The sequence below is a fragment of the Amphiura filiformis genome, chromosome 13 (assembly GCF_039555335.1).
Source record: "Amphiura filiformis chromosome 13, Afil_fr2py, whole genome shotgun sequence".
Classification (NCBI taxonomy): domain Eukaryota; kingdom Metazoa; phylum Echinodermata; class Ophiuroidea; order Amphilepidida; family Amphiuridae; genus Amphiura; species Amphiura filiformis.
The window spans coordinates 46,598,868-46,618,019 of NC_092640.1; the positions used below are offsets into that span (position 1 = coordinate 46,598,868).

The following is a 19,152-nucleotide window of genomic DNA, read 5'->3' on the forward strand; positions in this document are numbered from 1 at the left end:
GATCAGCATTTTCCAGACAAAAACAGTATCTTGCACTTTTTTAAGTATTTAGGTATTCATTCACATGCTTTCATCGTTATTTCTATTAAGTTAAAAAAAAACTCAGACAAAATACATTGCTACAAAAGGCTGATTTGACAAAACCATTATGATACAAAATATTGAAAATCAGTCTAGTTGGCAGTTCTGAGTGAGTGGATTAAGCTTAGCATATATCCTGTACAATGTCAAGTTGAGGTTAAACAGGTCAGCATTATTAACCAAAAACAGTCATGTTGCTCTTTATGATTGCTGGGAATGATGGCAGTCTACCGTCCCAACTCACCTCGTATCTTATGAAGGTACTAGCATTCTCCAGGTCCATATCCTCCTTCTTTATTGGGGTATCTACAGTGGCAAGACCCAGGCATCGCAAAGTGTCTCTTCCTGTAAAAGAATCGGTACATAGATATTGCATGGCTTAGAGTGTAATAAGAGAATATACTCATGTGCATTATGTTCATTTTCTATTCCAGCATCCACTTGTCAAAATATTGCACCTGCCTATCTTTTATGACATGTAGTACATGGTGTTACGTAGAATTATCATAAGTCAGTGCAAAATTTGCTACACTAGTGGAACCAAGGTTATTTTGCTTCCTTATACCCTAGGTAACAAGCCCTGAGTTGGTTCCATTTTTTTCGAGTGTGTTTTTTTGCCATTTTGAAATTCAAAATGGCCACTATATTAACCTTTTTAAAGCCGTATTTGTCCCTAAAGCGCACAAAGTCATATTTTTCTTAATGATTATTTATACTTTTGATTGTCAAAATCCACTAAGAACATAATTAGGATCATTTTCTAGAATCCAAGATGGCTGCCAAATCCAAAATGGCCGCCAATTTGTCTAAAATGGTCTGCCAGCTATAAGGACATTGATTTCTTTCCTTTTCCTGATTATTTTCACTGCTTATGTTTCTGAGAATCCACTGAGAACTAAAAACTTAATTTGGTCCATTTTCTCCAATCCAAGATGGCCTCTAAATCCAAAATGGCCGCCTTTTATTGTAATATTGCATACCGCTTTGAACAATTACCATCATTGAGAGTAAAATACATCTTATTTCTGTTAGATATGGATAAGAAAATGATTCGAAACATCTTAAAGTAGTGCAACAACATTGTTTAAGGAGAATATAGGCCCATTCTCCGTTAAAGCGTCCAAGTTTGGTCTCAGGAATGACAAAATGCCAACCACAAAGAATTCATAAAATTCGTTCAGAATCGTAAACTTTAATAGTTTAAGAACACAAAACAGTGCATGGGTGATTTTATAACAATACTTCATTTTTAAGCAATATTACTTATGCGTATTGGGGGTAATTATCAGTGGTAGCGTATCTGTGAAACCCTTTCCCATCTTTGTCTTAATCGTGCAAGTGTAAAAACTGACCGACTTAATACCCATACTTGATCAGTCATCACCCAATGTACTAAAGTCTGGTATGGTATTTGGCTTCATTTATCACAGCGTTTTTTCCGAGGGGAGTATAATTTAGGTAACGTATCTGTGAAGGCATGAGCGTAACGTCAGGACTTTTTGCCATTAATAGACCTGATTTTTTTTAATTTGAAACCATTATGTTTTGTTCCATATATATAATATAACTATGGAGCCTGCTTGATCCATCACATATGAGAACATTCATCTAGCCAATTATTTTCACAGATTGTTATCCATTAGAAATATGGTAGCGTATCTGTGAACAATATTGGCGACATAATCTGAAAGACCTGTTGGAAAAATTTAATAATCTGTGTTGTGATGATTTATACTTTATAATTAGGGCATGATACCAGCTAATGAAAAGTACCTATAATCCATTATATGCGCGCATGTTTAGAGAGCAGGGACACATTATACTGAACACACCTTGGCTGGCGACATGCAGGAAAACAGTGGACATGTATAATCAGCTCTATTGTTTTATTCTTTCTAGGTATGTTACAACCTCTAGCCTCACACATTTTAAAATGCAACTCCTAAGTATAAGTTATATTAATAAAAGTTATTTCTTTCTGACGAAACAAGTCTGAATACGACTTGCAACTATGGGCGACACATATTTGGCATTTTGGACACTTTATCGGAGAATGTGCCTATAGATACATTTAACTTTTCAAAAAGGCCGCCAAAGTGTCTTGAAATTGGCTAAGATTAATTTTTCAGCATTTATGCAATGAAATTTCTATATTGTAATTCAACTTCAAACATTTATGATAGAGCTGACCTTGAGGCATGTAAATGCCTAGTTGTCATCATAAGTTCCTCAGTTTGGTGCACAACTGTAGGCCTATCATATTGGTACACTCTTCATCTGCTCTACAATCACATGCTTCTGTACAAATCAGATTGTGTCGTCTGCAGGAACATCTTCTGGAGCATTTGCTTATTCCACATCCGCACCTTACAAGCTCGACAACAGACTCGGGAGCTATAGCAATGTCTGACAGGATAGGTACTGGAATGTTATCTGCATCACTCGACCATCCTAGCTTGAACGGGTATGTAATATTTGGATTTACCACAAGGTCTTGACTCCAAACATATGCTTGCATATCGCCCAGAATGTGTTGATGCCACGCACTTGAAGTTGAAGGAATTTTATCAATCCTCCCTGGTTGGCTCTTGAAGCCTGCCTGCACAAAAACCTCTCACAGCCTGAAACAACACATTAAGAAGGCATTTCTGCATCACCAAGTTGACTCAGTGCTGTGAGTTCTTCAGGTGTTGCTTCAGTGAAGGCCTTGAAGGCAGTCTTTTTGCCTATACCTCTGATATGTCCACATGTGTCGCATCCTGGTAAACAATGAAATCCCAGAAGCGCTGCTGCTTTTGATGTCCCAAGACGGATATGTATTGGTTTCAGCAAGATTTTCCTTCTGTTGTCACCTGTTCCCATAAGCATGGTTGTCTGAAGACCAAGAACCGTGAGTCTTCGAAGAGCAAGTACCATAACATCTGTATCTTGGGTTCTTTCCAGCTTGAGAGATCTCTGCTAGCTGCATGTAGTATGATTATAGTGTCTGCTTCCTCTTGTGTACTAACACCTGTCGATGGCTGAACATAATTTGTGTTGCTTTTCACATGCAGACGTGTTAGAGTGACTATGAAGGTTGCCGTGTCATATTTGATAATTATGGAAGAAAACTCAATCAAAGATATAATCAGGCGAACATCATTCAGACAACCATGCTTATGGGAAGAGGTGACATCAGAAGGAAACTCTTGCTGAAACCAATACATATCCGTCTTGGGACATCAAAAGCAGCAGCGCTTCCGGGATTTCATTGTTTAACAGGATGCGACACATGTGGACATATCAGAGGTATAGGCAAGAAGACTGCTTTCAAGGCCTTCACTGAAGCAACACCTGAAGAACTCACAGCACTGAGTCAACTTGGTGATGCAGAAATGCCTTCTCAAAGTGTTGTTTCAGGCTGTGAGAGGTTTTTGTGCAGACTCATGGGCACAAAAAATGACCTACAGACCAACACAGCTGAAAAACTAAGATGGAAACGCTTCAAGAGACAACCAGGGGGGATTGATAAAATCCCTGCAACTTCTGGTGCGTGGTATCAACACATTCCTGTCGATGGCGGAACATCATATATGTTGGTTTTCACATGCAGACGTGTTAGAGTGACTATGAAGGTTGCCGTGTCATATTTGATCATTATGGAAGAGAAAACTCAATCAAAGATATAATCAGACGTCGCAAGTTAGGAGTCCAATCATCAGCGAGAGCCTACATTGTTGCTAACACAACCCCCATCCATGATTCAAAGCTATTTTTGGCTATAACAATAAAAGTAAGGACTCCGTCACAATCTACCTAGCAAACAAAGTTTTGCAGCCATCGACAGGTGTTAGTACACAAGAGGAAGCAGACACTCTAACATGCTACATGCAGCAGAGATCTCTGAAGCTGGAAAGAATGTCCATATCATGACCCAAGATACAGATGCTATGGTCCTTGCTCTTCGAAGACTCACGGTTCTTGGTCTTCAGACAACCATACTTATGGGAAGAGGTGACAACAGAAGGAAAATCTTGCTGAAACCAATACATATCCGTCTTGGGACATCAAAAGCAGCAGCGCTTCCGGGATTTCATTGTTAATGTTTAACAGGATGCAACACATGTGGACATATCAGAGGTATAGGCAAGAAGGCTGCTTTCAAGGTCTTCACTGAAGCAACGCCTGAAGAACTCACAGCACTGAGTCAACTTTGTGATGCAGAAATGCCTTCTCAAAGTGTTGTTTCAGGCTGCGAGAGGTTTTTATGCAGGCTCATGGGCACAAAAAAACGACCTACAGGCCAACACAGCTGAAAAACTGAGACGGAAATGCTTTGATAAAATCCCTCCAACTTCTGTGCGTGGCATCAACACATTCTGCGGGCGCATATACAGCATGCTTGGAGTCAAGACCATGTGGTACATCCAAATATTCCAGACCCATTCAAGCTAGGATGGTCGAGTGATGCAGATAACATTCCAGTACCTATCCTGTCAGACATTGCAATAGCTCCCGAGTCTGTTGTCGAGCTTGTTAGGTGCGGATGTGGAATAAGCAAATGCTCCAGAAGATGTTCCTGCAGACGACACTATCTGAGCTGACTTGTACAGAAGCATGTGCTTGTGGAGAAGATGAAGAGTGTACCAATACAGCTCTGTGCAACAAACTGAGGAACTTGAAAATACTAATAACATAGATGAGTATATATTGATGACAACTAGGCATTTAGATGCCTCAAGGTCGACTCTATCATAAATGTCTAAAGTTGAATTACAATATATTTCAACTTTTAAAAACATGATTTTCTGCTTTTCATTGCATAAATGCTGAAAAATTAATCATAGCCAATTTCAAACACTTTGGCGGCCATTTTGAAAGGTGAAATGCACCTATATTCTCCTTAAACAATGTTGTTGCACTACTTTAAGATGTTTAGAATCATTTTAATATCCATATCTGACAGAAATGAGATACATGTATTTTACTCTCGATGATAGTAATTGCCAAAAGTGGTATGCCATATTTTAATAAAAGGCAGCGCAGCCATATTGGATTTAGAGGCCATCTTGGATTGGAGAAAATGGACCAAATTAAGTTTTTAGTTCTCAGTGGATTACAGAAACATAAGTAGCGAAAATAATCAGGAAAAAGCAAAGAAATCAATGTCCTTATACTAGCTGGCAGACCATTTTAGACAAATTGGCGGCCATTTTGGATTTGGCAGCCATCTTGGATTCTAGAAAATGATCCTAATCATGTTCTTAGTGGATTTTGACAATCAAAGTATAAATAATCATTAAGAAAAATATGACTTTGTGCGCTTTAGGGACAGATACGGCTTTACAAAGGTTGTAAATAGTATTTTAATAAAAGGCAGCGCAGCCATTTTGGATTTAGAGGCCATCTTGGATTGGAGAAAATGGACCAAATTAAGTTTTTAGTTCTCAGTGGATTACAGAAACATAAGTAGCGAAAATAATCAGGAAAAAGCAAAGAAATCAATGTCCTTATACTAGCTGGCAGACCATTTTAGACAAATTGGCGGCCATTTTGGATTTGGCAGCCATCTTGGATTCTAGAAAATGATCCTAATCATGTTCTTAGTGGATTTTGACAATCAAAGTATAAATAATCATTAAGAAAAATATGACTTGGTGCGCTTTCGGGACAAATACGGCTTTAAAAAGGCTAAAAATAGTGGCCATTTTGAATTTCAAAATGGCACGCCCGACTACATTCGAAAAAAATGGAACCAACTCAGGTTTGGTTCGTAGGGGTATTCAGAAGCTAAAAAGCATTGGTTCCACTAGTGTAGCAAATTTTGCACTGGGTTACGCAACACCATGTACTAATGATAGGAGATACAATTCAAATCTTTTATTTTAGTCACTGAAAATGATGTGCAGCTAGTGAGGGGAGTGATCCTAATTACCAGGAGATAAGTTGTAAACTGTTCCCCCCCTGGAAATCAGCATTCTTTTCAACATTTGTTCATTAAGAGTTCTTACATGAATTCACAATGTGTTTTCAACTTAGTAAAACTCAAGTAAAATTAATTTAAGCACATAATATGATTCATCTAACTTCATTTTTTGGTTTTCTACTTGTGATTTGGAAATATGATAATTTGATTTTCAGAATTGCAATTTGATTTGAAAAGCTCAGACACAAAACATAACATATTCCCTCACCATCTTATATCATTTAATTTGTAATCATGATTGTCAGTGACTTTTTTCATATTTATTGTGCTCGTTTCTTTTTGTGAATGGAGATGGAATTCTAATACTGTTTTCACCCTAACATGCCCCTTCCTGATAAACCATTATATTGATATACATGTATCTGTGCACAAAATGTTAATGCAATAATGACATGTATCTGAAAAGCTGAGACCTTGAGATATATTATATTTGCATCAGAAACCTTCATTGGGCTATTCCATTTAAAATCCACACTACCCCTGTGGAAGATTTAGCTTAAGTCTTCCACAGAGGGAGTTTAAGTTTTGAATAGAGTAGACAATTGGGTAACTTCCATGTGATTACTCGCTCCAGTTGTGGAAGATATAGGTAAAGCCACAATACAGGGGGAGTATGGGTTTCAAAATGATTAACCCTGACTAATTATATTTGAAAAACATACTCCCCCTGTGGAAGATATTTCCGAAATCTTCCACAGGGGTAGTGTGGATTTCAATTGGAATAGCCCATTTTTGATACCAGACTAACCTGTGCCGTACTCAGTGATGAGTGCAATGATCTGTTGTCTTAGTGCTGGTGTCAGCGGTACCTTCTGTGTACCTACACGGGCATGTGTACATCTGTCTAAGATGCTTTCTGGTGCACCCTGTCAATATAACAAATGTCAAATATAGAATGGTTAGTTGGTAATTTAAGCATCATTTTCGATGAGATAAAGGCCACCTCACAAAAAAGAGGTTGTCTCAAAACTTGTTCCAGGGTTAAAACCTAATGCACAGGTTCTTTGTTTTCTCCTTTTTATTATTATTTTTTTGGGGGTTTTTTTTGGGGGGAGGGTTTGTTGCTTCTTGTTTTTGGGTTCCTTCAAATTTTTTAAGTATAAGGATAGTTTTGGCAATGGTTAGGGTACTTGCCTTTAGTGCATGAGGTCCCGGGTTCAATTCCTGGCGGTGGCGATTCGCTGGGGTATTGACTCGGGGGGGAAAAAAGTCTGAAATTAATTGGCAACCTCTGTAGATTAAATTCAGACTTCCGCTCTCCCCATGGTTCATTTAGAATTGGGTAAATGAATCATGAAAGTACTCCGTCCTTCGGAGGGGACGTTAAGCCGTTGGTCCTGTATGCAGAGAGCCATACCTGTACATGTATCTCGCAGCCAGTTTCGAAAAGAGTACTGTAGGCTGTTAACCCCTGACTGTTCCCAACCTGTCCCGGTGTTCAAATGGACCCCAATGGAAATAAGCTTCAATAGAGGCTTTCTTGGGTTATCCAGGGTTGTCAAAAACAAGAACAAATTTTTTTTTATAATACTTCTTGCACCTGTAATATTGAGCATGTCGTAAGTGTCTTACCTTGACAAACATCTTGGTTCCTCCCTGGCCACCCTTAGGTGTCACATAGCAGCTCATAGATTTACGATCACGGCTGAACTCTAGAGTGAATTCCTTGTTGTACTGATTTAAGATCATGTGATTACACGCCATGGCAAGCTCCGATTTGGTGAGGCCAGATAGGTCTTTGTTGAATACATTTAGTTTCTCAACCAGCACTGTGAGGCGACTTCTGTGGACTCACCAACCTTCTCATAAACATTCTTTGCTTCATTGTAGTCTATACTAGACTCATTGCACAATGCCATAATGGTGGCTAGTTCTACTAGAGCATCATAGTTAGCCACATTGACTCTTGCCCCACCCGATACTCTGAAAATGGCGAAATAAATAACATAAACAGTTAATTAAAAGAACCAATTGGGCAATTTATTTACAGACTTTAAGCATGTAAAATAAAAAATGTACCAACATACAGTCAGAGCTTTGTTCTTCTTCTATAGTATTTAAAAATAATTAAATAATAAAAATAATAATAATAATATTTTGAATTACTGCAAAATACAGAAATAAATTATAGAACAAAAGTTACTTCAGGATGAGTGAATGAGTTGCAAAGATGCTACTTACATATCACCCTTTGGTTCATATGTGACTCCTGATGCACTGAATTCATGGAAACTTGCCTTGTCTCCTTGGATTTTATCAAGTACAAAAAACTGTCAGGGAAGAAAAACACACGAGTATAAATATTGTTAGGGATGTCAGTGGCAAAATGTCAAAACCTGGTCACAATATGTGACTTAGTAGATGCTGGAAACCTCTTGGTCCAGATTGTAGAGTGCATATTGGAGCATATGCAATGAGAAGCTCACTTATGTATCTATAGTATTCTTGTCAGTGTCCGACTGCTCTTCCTGATTATCACGTAAAAAGAACTAGGTCATGCCTTGGTCACATGATGCTACACAGCTTGATTAGGGAATGAGGTGGCAATGTGATGATCAGGGATATAAGTGGGTAATTGATTGAAGATTCCAGAACATCAAACTGTCCCTTGGTCAGATAGCCGAAGCATCAACAATTTATGTGAGCTTGTCCAGGGAATAGGCGAACATTTTTTTTGCACAAATATGCAGATTGATGAAGAACCTTGCCAAAAACTATAGGAACCATATCAGAAAGTAACTTCCCCTAAAAGAAGCACATATAAAAGAATCAAAGTTCCCTGGGTACATGACAACAGAATCTTGAGGTACATGATCCACTGGGGAGTCCCAAGCTTTCCTATACATCGGTTTACGTTTGATATTGACAGACTATCACTGTCCTAATCCCACAAGGTGTATAAATCGCATACAAAGGACAATAAATGAAGTGTATTACTTACTTTGCTAGCGGACATCTGATTGGTTGTGAGGGTGCCTGTTTTATCAGAGCAGATTACTGATGTACAACCTAGGGTTTCTACAGAAGGTAGACTTCTAACAATAGCATTCTTTTTGGCCATTCTTCTTGTACCTGCACAACAAATAAAACATAAGTTAATACATAGTTAGATTTACAATCTATATTGCACCATTAGTACAAATGGTACATCCAAACAGGTAGATACGATATAGGCTGGCTTATGAATGAGGAGCCAGATTTTCCTATATCTTTTAAGCAGGGTGGATTGACAGGGACCCTGGTAAACATCCTGCCTTTTTCAGAGTTGACCATACCCGACATGTACAGGTCCGTCTCTTTGTCTATGGGATCAAAATATTAAAAGTTCCAGGGATGCAAGTGGGGCTTTGGAAAAAAATCCTGAGATAAACAAGCAAAACATGAGCTGTCAAGCAACTCACTCATGTCCAAAGCTATACCATAGCATAACGGGTAAGCAAATTATTATGAGAGGCAGAAATAGAAGTTTTAAGCTTATCTCCAATTAAATTTGTTTTACATGCCATAATCTATCTTTATTTATACCAATTTTCGTATTTCCACTTTCCTATCTTGCAATGTGATTCAAAACAACAGCTAACCATCAAAGTCTAATATTCAAATTTTGATGTGAAGCTTCTGTATTCCGAATCCTCACGCTTCATGCACTTGATGAAACTACAATCTCTGTATCAATCCTACTACCCTCAATTATGCAATATACACATGTATTACTGTTGACCTGCAGAGTCTGTGGCAAAAATTGTTGCTTTTCAAAATTCAGGATTTTTGTATTTATCTGGGAATGCTTGTTCAATTGTTTTTTACATCCTTAATTCCTGAAACCTTACATTGCTGAAGTCTCTTTAGAAAGGTGGAACTCTCAATGGTTTATTTCTCAAATCTTAATGTGCAATGAACATGATCTGTGTTTGTTTTTCTACCTTCACCTCATCCATAAAGTGAACTGAATACTATAGATGCAAATGAGTCAATGAACAGTTAGATCTCAAGATGGAGCTATGGCTATATGGTTATCAGTTGGCCATACTAAAAGTAGGTGTATTTAAATTTGAAAATAAAAGACAAATTCAGGTATGGTGTCACCAGTCAATCAACTCGTCAGGCTGTGATAACAAGGAAGGTATTCATCTGCTGACCGGTCTGGTGCCATCAGCGCACAAAGTTTCCTAGTACTAAACCTAACTTTTGAGATTGTTTGTATTGTTTGAAGGTGAAAAACCTACCCATGGAGTACCGTTTTTAGCTGCGGGTAGCAGCTCTATAAGTCACCATGTCTCTCCGTCCGTCCATCCGTCCGTCCGTCCGTCCGTTAGTCCGTTAGTAACAAACGCTAAAAAATGCTGTTACGTCTACATTGTGTGTCGCATGGCTATGATACTTGGTGAGGGGGAGGGCCTATACCGCCCCATACTGGAAAAGAGTTTAGTCCCAAATTTGGGAAATTGAGGGAAGTTAAGGAAATTGAAGAGAATTACGGAAAGTGACCGAATAATTGAAGAGAATTACGGAAAGTGACCAAATTTTTTTGTTTGGAAATTTTTTTTCCGAAATTTTTTTTTTTGAAATTTTTTTTTCGAAATTTTTTTTTTTCGAATTTTTTTTTTTCCAAAATTTTTTTTTTGAATTTTTTTCGAAATTTTTTTTTCGAAATATTTTTTTTCGAAATTTTTTTTTTTTCCGAATTTTTTTTTCCGAAATTTTTTTTTTTGAAATTTTTTTGAAATTTTTTTTCCCGAATTTTTTAATTTTTTTTTGAAATTTTTTATGTCCGAAATCGATTGTCCGAACACTTTTGATGTCAAGACGCTTAGTCCCCGAAAATCGTTTGGGCATCAAAAGTGTCCGAAATCGGTGGGTAGCAGCTCTATAAGTCACCATGTCTCTCCGTCCGTCCATCCGTCCGTCCGTCCGTTAGTCCGTTAGTAACAAACGCTAAAAAATGCTGTTACGTCTACATTGTGTGTCGCATGGCTATGATACTTGGTGAGGGGAGGGCCTATACCGCCCCATACTGGAAAAGAGTTTTGTCCCGAAATTTGGGAAGTTAAGGGAAATTGAAGAGAATTACGGGAAAGTGACCGAATAATTGAAGAGAATTACGGAAAGTGACCAAATTTTTTTGTTTGGAAATTTTTTTTCCGAAATTTTTTTTTGGAAATTTTTTTTTCCAAAATTTTTTTTTTCGAATTTTTTTTTTCCAAAATTTTTTTTTTTTTTTGAATTTTTTTTTCGAAATTTTTTTTTTTTTGTATTTTTTTTTTTTTTTCAAAATTTTTTTTTTTTAAATTTTTTTTTTTTGCAATTTTTTTTTTTTGAAATTTTTTTTTCCGAATTTTTTAATTTTTTTTTTGAAATTTTTTTATGTCGAAATCGGTGTCCGAACACTTTTGATGTCAAGACGCTTAGTCCCCGAAAATCGTTTGGGCATCAAAAGTGTCCGAAATCGGTGTCCGAACACTTTTCATGTCAAGACGCTTTATCCCCGAAAATCGTTTGGCCATCAAAAGTGTCCGAAATCGGTTTCGAACACTTTTGATGTCAAGGCGCTTAGCCCCGAAAATCGTTTGGGCATCAAAAGTGTCCAAATCGTGTCCGAACACTTTTGATGTCAAGGCGCTTTTTCCCGAAAATCGTTTGGCCATCAAAAGTGTCGAAATCGGTTTCGAACACTTTTGATGTCAAGGCGCTTTGTCCCCGAAAATCGTTTGGGCATCAAAAGTGGCCGAAAACGCGTTCCGAACCCTTTTGCTGTCAAGACGCTTTCATCCCGAAAATCGTTTGGCCATCAAAAGTGTCCGAAATCGATTCGAACACTTTTGATGTCAAGGCGCTTTCTTCCCGAAAATCGTTTGGGCATCAAAAGTGTCCGAAATCGGTTTCAGGTTTCGATTCTGGACACTTTTGATGTCAAGACACTTTTTTCCTGAAAATCGTTTGGACATTAAAAGTGTCTGAAATCGGTTTTTGAACAGTTTTGATGTCAAGACGCTTTTCCCCCTGAAAACCGTTCCTTATTATTTCAAGATGAAAGGTTAAGCTCACAAAACGAATTAAAGGGGAAATTACACAATTTCCAGAATTTTTCTGAAATATGTTTGGATGGAAATACAAAGGCCTTAATGTGTGGTAATATCCCCCTCACAATTAAATTAATATTTATTATTTATTAAACAAAGTAAGCAATTCAATTGTCAAACCATACTACACATTGTTGTCAAAGACGCTGTTGACATTATTATAAGATGAGTGCCCTCAATGGTTGAGCTCACACTTGATCTTGGAACTTTATCATGTCTGAGGTCAACAGCCAGGGGTCAGCAGGAGGAGTGCATCTTGACCCTGGGGATCCTGAACCTACTGCACATATGACTACATTAGCTGAAATGGTGTAGATGCTTATTGACCGTTCTCCAGTTTTGTTGCCTCACAACTAGATGTCCACAGGTATGTGATATATTTAATTATGTTCAAAAGTATAATGACTTAAAGAGAGATGATTGAGAACAATATCTTCTGAGAGTCTGAGAGATCAATATAAATAGGGGAATTTGTGAATTTGCTGATGCTAAATTCAAAGCTGACACTGTCATGAATGTGACACATATGTACATGCATGGCATTAAAATGTGCTCTCTCTCCACTTCATGCTTTAATAGCTACATTATACTTTCTTGGCTTGAAACTCTTTTAGATACATGTACATTAACTCCTGAAGCCAAAAGTATGATTTTTCAAATGTATTAATGTTACCAAGTAATATTTTAGGCCTATAATCACAGACTGTAGACTGTGCATGTGGAAGTGTAAACACACACTTTGGTGCTGTGTATGATTTGTGCACAAAATGTTGCTAAAGCAGTGCTGGGTGGATTGACCCACTGTGATTGACCACATGGGGAGCTCAACCTTGGTTTTTCTACCAAAACCAACATGGATTACAGTCTATGCTATAATAAGGCCCAAAAAAAGTTTTCCTTGGTGTAATCATAGGGGAAAACATATAGGATTTTGTTTGTTTGTAATGTTCCAAATCTTCATACTTCATGATAAGAATATTGTACACAAACACAAAGATATTACTCAAAAAACATTTAAAGCATGCTTTATTTTTAATGTTCAACACTAGTAAGGTCATGTACAATAAGTACCGGTAAAGTGTTTCTCATCCTGACTTTTCCATAATTTGGTGAGGGAGGTCCTTATTATTTATTATTTTTCAAAACTTAACTATATTTATTTCTATGTAAAATTCATATTCCCTACAGCTTTGTTGACACATCCTATAAATGGAGAGCCCCTTATAATGTTTTGTTATTTCATCATTGCTCTATCTGGGGCTCTACCCCTAGCTTGAAAAAAGTGTGTGAAATGTTAGTAATAATAATAATAAGTATTAATGATCAGCAAGCACTTCTAAATTAGCATTTCTTTACATCACAACAGTTTCAGAAACAAAGTTATGAAGCAAAAAATAAATATAACAAAAATATTTCAAAATCTTAAAAATCAATGAGGAGGAGATGAGAAACACATTATTGTTTGTATTTGGCCTAACTGATAGGCCCTAAGCATAATGCATGTAACCACACTGGTCCCTGGATCTGGACATCCAAGATAATGCTCAGTGTATATGCACAACATTTAGTGACCTTGTTTTAAATGGTCTATGCCTTAACCCTGTACTTCCCAGAGCCTAGCTGTTACTTTCTTAATCAGGGAAACCTATTTCAATACAACTTTCATAATACTAAATAATTTACACAATTTTTTATATTTTGATTTTTTTTGGATGGATTTACCCTTCTGGCATTATTTTAAGATAAGGGCCCTCAAGGTTTAAAGTCACAAAATTAATTAAAGTTTTGAATGCTCCCTTTGGTGGAGGCATCGCTGTCGATGCTGTGCGTCAAATACCCCGTCGACCGAGAACCGCCGTCCTCTAGTTGAGCATTCACAGGGTATTGGACAAGTTCAACATCATCCCCATACTTTTCTCAAAATATGTTCGAGATTTTTGCATCATTTGCAGTGTTGGTAATATATAAAATAGTCGATGACACACTTTCTCATGTTCCTCAAGAATGCAAACACACTTGCAAGTAGGCCTAAGGTTTGGGATTTGTAACAGATATCAGTCAAGGATTCTTATTAGCTGAAATTCTAAATTTTGATAGAGGTGACCAGGAGATGAGGCTGTTGATCATGAATTGCCCCTTTAAGATAGCATGCAAACTTTCATACTCACATGTTTAGATGGAATACTGCTTCTGTTTATCAATTGAATGCCTTCATTTGATGATAGTTTCACATTTAGCTAGTTCTTAAGAATACTGCTTATCTGTTTATTGAATACCTTCATTTCAGATGTACTTCATAACAACATTTGATACCCAGATTTAACACAATTTGTATGGTGGCAAAGAAACTCAAACCAGATGTAAAGACCAATGACATTACATACATGGTGTATTAGACTCAAAAGGTAAAAGAGACATGGGTAGGGGTGTGTTATTGATGGGTTATCCCAAGTATTTTCACTTGCATTCAATACATCGTTCCACGCGTACATGTTATGTTTAATACAAAACCTTAAAAGGTTCATGTAGTCAGAATGTCTTATCATGACCAATATCATTTCAGGGTAGCTTAAACATAAATAATTGTAACTCATTTGTAAGGTGATGATAAAACGTGTAAAAAAATCCAGGTTTGCAGAACAATGTGTTCATGTCACACTTCTACCACAATGTTCTTCAATGTAACACTGCTAAAGTGGTCTTTTTACGATTGTTTTGTGTCATGTCCTATCACTACTCCAAACATTTGAGATACCATACTACATTTGACATGCAATGTGGTCAAATGACAACAGGAACTATGTCATTATATTGCATTGGTAGAAAGAGTAAAAGCAAATCGTGACCTCTCCATTTGACCTATCACCTATGCTTATGGGAGTTCAATGTCACAATAGGAGATAAACATGGTCAAATGGCAAAAGTAACTATACCATTATGTTGCCCTTGGTAAAACATTTACAACGAAGACCTCTCCATGTAATGGTGATGAGATCAAAGGTTCATGAGGGGTAGGGGTCATCAAACTAAGACATAGGCCAAATTACGTTAAATACACCATAATGTTGCCATTTTTTAAACATTTAAAAAAAAGTTAAGGGCGACCTCTCCATGTGATCTACGGTGAAGGGGTCAAAGGTCAAAATAAGGATCAAACTTAAACATAGTCAAATGACACACATAGCTATACCCTATGTTGAAGAGGGTCAAAGGTCAAAATATGAAATGACAAACATAGCTATACAACAATTTAAAAAAAAGTAAATGGTGACATTTCCATGTGGCCTATGTGGTTACAGGATCAAAGGTTGAACTAGGGGTCAAACTTAAGGGGCTGTGCAATAACAACCCTGTGGATGAGTTATCTCATGATCCATACTGTTGCCACTTGGCGATACTTGTCATAAACAAACATTCATTTGCATTTAACAGATTTCTTTTTTTGTTTTTCAGGTTCTTTCATCACCTGCAAGAACTACTCATACAGTGAAGGTAATAACTGTAAAATATTACAATAATATACTGTATGAAGCAGACTGTGACTTGGATTTGAAAGATGCACTTCTTAAAACTAAAGAATGGTGTGGATATCTCCACCAGCAACATCTGCTACCTGAATAGTGCTCTCAATGCACTCTTTGCCATTACAGAACTCAGAGAAATGTTAAAACAGGGTTTCTTTAAGTTACCAGAAGAAGCAAATAGATATATGCCGATTTGCCAGGAACTGGCCAGCCTATTTGTATCAGCCGACTTGAACACTGTACAGTCTGCTGCCAACTTGAGGCTGCTGTTGCATCAAAGCACTGGGAAAGCTTTCTATGGTAATGCCACCCAACAAGATGCTAATGAGGCCTTCACTGACCTCATCCATCAGATTCAACAGGAAATTTAAGCCTGACAATTGGGAGGGTCAACTAGTTCTCAATGATTTCCTTGCTACTGAGAAACTTGAGAGGTTTTTCAAAAACACTGTAAATGGAACTTGTAGCAAATGTGGTAATGTACTCAGGCCACATGTGGTACATTTCAATGGTTTGGCTTTGGCACTGCCTGTAACACAAAATGTTATTCCTGTCCATTCGCTAATTCAAAAAGAATTCTCCCAAGATGATTCTCATGCTGAGCAGAGATGTCCAACCTGTTGTCAACATGATTCTTGCCCTGGGACTGATGTATTATGTCAAAACCAACCAACCTATTCTGTAAAAACATTGTTGACAAGCCCAAATATTCTTTCTCTACAAATCAATAGGTACAAGGGAAGTAGCCAGAAAAACAAGTCAAGTGTTCATTTAAATACTGTTCTTGATTTGGGCCAACATGGACTATATCACCTTGCTTCCATCATTGCACACAGAGGAGAAACAATAAACTCTGGTCATTACATAGCCTATGTGAAGAAAGGTGAGGAGTGGTATCTTATTGATGATGACAAAGTAAGTGTATCCAGCGAAGACAATGCTGTTAACGGGCCATTAAGCTCACTAGCAGTTTATGTTAAATTGATGAAACCAACGGATGAATTCATCCCTACCAATGAATGGCAAACCATCAGAAACCGCATGATTCCTGCTGGAGTAGAGATTATGACCAGTCAGTGGACTGGCAGAAACTATGCCAAGCTGCCTAGCCAACAACCTCCCTCCGATCTAGTTCATGCTACTTAAGCCAGATCATGGCAAGGACAAAACAGTTGAAACTCCTTTCCAGGTCATCAACAACTAGAGACAAGAAAGGAATCATCAAATCATCATATCTGTCCAACTTGTAACAATGAGTTTGAATCATTGCCTAGCCACTACAAAGAAAACATTGCCTGTCAAGAAGCCAATCAAATTAAGGACAACCAACATATGCCTCGGAGAAAAGAGATTTGCAGATGTGGATACTCAGTCCATAAAACCAGCTAAAGCCAAGATCCCAAGGACATCTCTTTATTCCAAGTCAAAGTCACACAAACAAAAAGAGGTGCAAGAGAGCTTCACAAAGGTTGGGCACACACATCAAGAAACAATCTTTCCTGATAATCATGACTTGCAAACTGAAAATCCTCCACACATTGATATGGACCTGTTAATTTGTAAAGGATGTTCCAAGAGATTCAAAAGGCTTTTGACACATTTGAACCAAAAGCATGAGTGTGCAGTGTTATATGACATGGCATCAACAAAGGAGCGTGTGAAACAGTTCCGACAAAAGCAAACTCAACAACAGCAACGTGCAATCAAAGACAAAGCTCAGAATCAGATGCGAGTATACAGAGATGCACAAAGTCCTGAAGAAAAAAGGAAACGGACTGAGAAAGACAAGCATAGAAAGAAAGAATGTAGAGCTGCACACACACCAGAAGAGAAAGAGAAAAACAAGGACAAAGCTAAAGCTGGGATGAGAAAACACAGAGATGCACAAAGCCCTGAAGACAAAAGGAAAGGAAAAGAGAAAGACAAGCATAGGAAGAAAGAATGCAGAGATGCACAAAGCCCTGAAGACAAAAGGAAAGGAAAAGAGAAAGACAAGCATAGGAAGAAAGAATGCAGAGATGCACAAAGCCCTGAAGACAAAAGGAAAGGACAAGAGAAAGACAAGCATAGGAAGAAAGAATGCAGAGATGCACAAAGCCCTGAAGACAAAAGGAAAGGAAAAGAGAAAGACAAGCATAGGAAGAAAGAATGCAGAGATGCACAAAGCCCTGAAGACAAAAGGAAAGGACAAGAGAAAGACAAGCATAGGAAGAAAGAATGCAGAGATGCACAAAGCCCTGAAGACAAAAGGAAAGGACAAGAGAAAGACAAGCATAGGAAGAAAGAATGCAGAGATGCACAAAGCCCTGAAGACAAAAGGAAAGGACAAGAGAAAGACAAGCATAGGAAGAAAGAATGCAGAGATGCACAAAGCCCTGAAGACAAAAGGAAAGGAAAAGAGAAAGACAAGCATAGAAAGAAAGAATGCAGAGATGCACAAAGCCCTGAAGACAAAAGGAAAGGAAAAGAGAAAGACAAGCATACAAAGACAGAGTTTAGAGCTACACAAACTCCAGAACTGAAACAGAAAGTGAAAGAGGCAGATAGAGAGAGAAAGAAAGACACATATTGGATAAACCTTGCTCAAGACCCGGATTACAAGAAAACTGTTGCCCAAAGGAAGTTTCAGTGGCGGGCCAAAGCCTTTGCAACAGAAGAAGCGAGAATAAAGGCATTCAAAGAATCAGTCAAATATTCGTGCATTTATGAATGTGTCTGTTGTCATCGGCAGTGCTTCAACAATCAAGTTGTTGAACTGCAGCAGGGATTCAAAGAAGCATTAAATTCTGGATATGCAGACCTCTATGAAAAAGCAATTGCTGATGAAACTCTGACCATGGAAGTGAATGGAGCGACATCTTTGTCTATACTGCAAAGGGTACCTCTTTAAAGGCAAGATGTCCCCATTATCGCATAAGAATAATCTGGAAATATTTTCTCCCAATGAATCTGAAGAAAGTCTGAATTTGACAGAGATGGAACAGTGTATGATAGCCAAAGCATTGCTTTTCATGAAGGTTCACAAATTGCCAAAATCTCGATGGAAGGCTGTCAAAGATAAACTTGTGTACATTTCAATATTGAAAGAAGACATTATCAACACACTGCAATCTCTCCCCCGAACACCTGCAGAAGCTGGGATTTTGCCAGTCCTTTTCAAAAGAATGAGGAAGCTGAAAAATTACCATTTAGCTGAATATATAAATGTTGAGAAAGTCAAAAAAGCTTTGCAACTACTGAAGAAGAAGGGACATCCTCTGTACCAGGATTTTGATGAGCATGAACTGGACTCATTTGAGGCTCGTTGCAAAGAAAATGATTTGGATGGGTTTCATTTACTTTTTCCTGACAATGAAGAAGATGAGTTGAATGAAGAAGATGAGTTGAATGAAGAAGATGAGTTGAATGAAGAAGATGAGTTGAATGAAGAAGACAATGATGATCCTGCAAAAGAAAATGAAACAATGAGCGAACAGGTGGAAGCTTATGAAAAGGGTGATGC

General features: G+C 37.7%; 2 protein-coding genes across 2 annotated transcripts in view; one reads left to right on the forward strand and one right to left on the reverse strand.

The window, feature by feature from the left end:
* LOC140168433 (calcium-transporting ATPase sarcoplasmic/endoplasmic reticulum type-like) overlaps positions 1–19,152 on the reverse strand; it is a 123,205-nt gene that overhangs the window by 23,885 nt on the left and 80,168 nt on the right. Inside the window, 6 exon segments of the mRNA XM_072191825.1 lie at positions 326–426; positions 6,795–6,912; positions 7,619–7,824; positions 7,827–7,969; positions 8,228–8,316; positions 8,988–9,118. Of these exon segments, the coding sequence (XP_072047926.1) occupies positions 326–426; positions 6,795–6,912; positions 7,619–7,824; positions 7,827–7,969; positions 8,228–8,316; positions 8,988–9,118 (788 nt within the window).
* Positions 16,903–18,540, forward strand: LOC140168729 (uncharacterized). The gene has a single exon (XM_072192139.1). It carries the CDS (start codon positions 16,903–16,905, stop codon positions 18,538–18,540), a length of 1,638 nt encoding a protein of 545 aa, XP_072048240.1.

Excerpts from the sequence above, each read along its gene's own strand:
- LOC140168729 (XM_072192139.1), top strand. The coding sequence starts at position 16,903 with ATGAGTTTGAATCATTGCCTAGCCACTACAAAGAAAACATTGCCTGTC.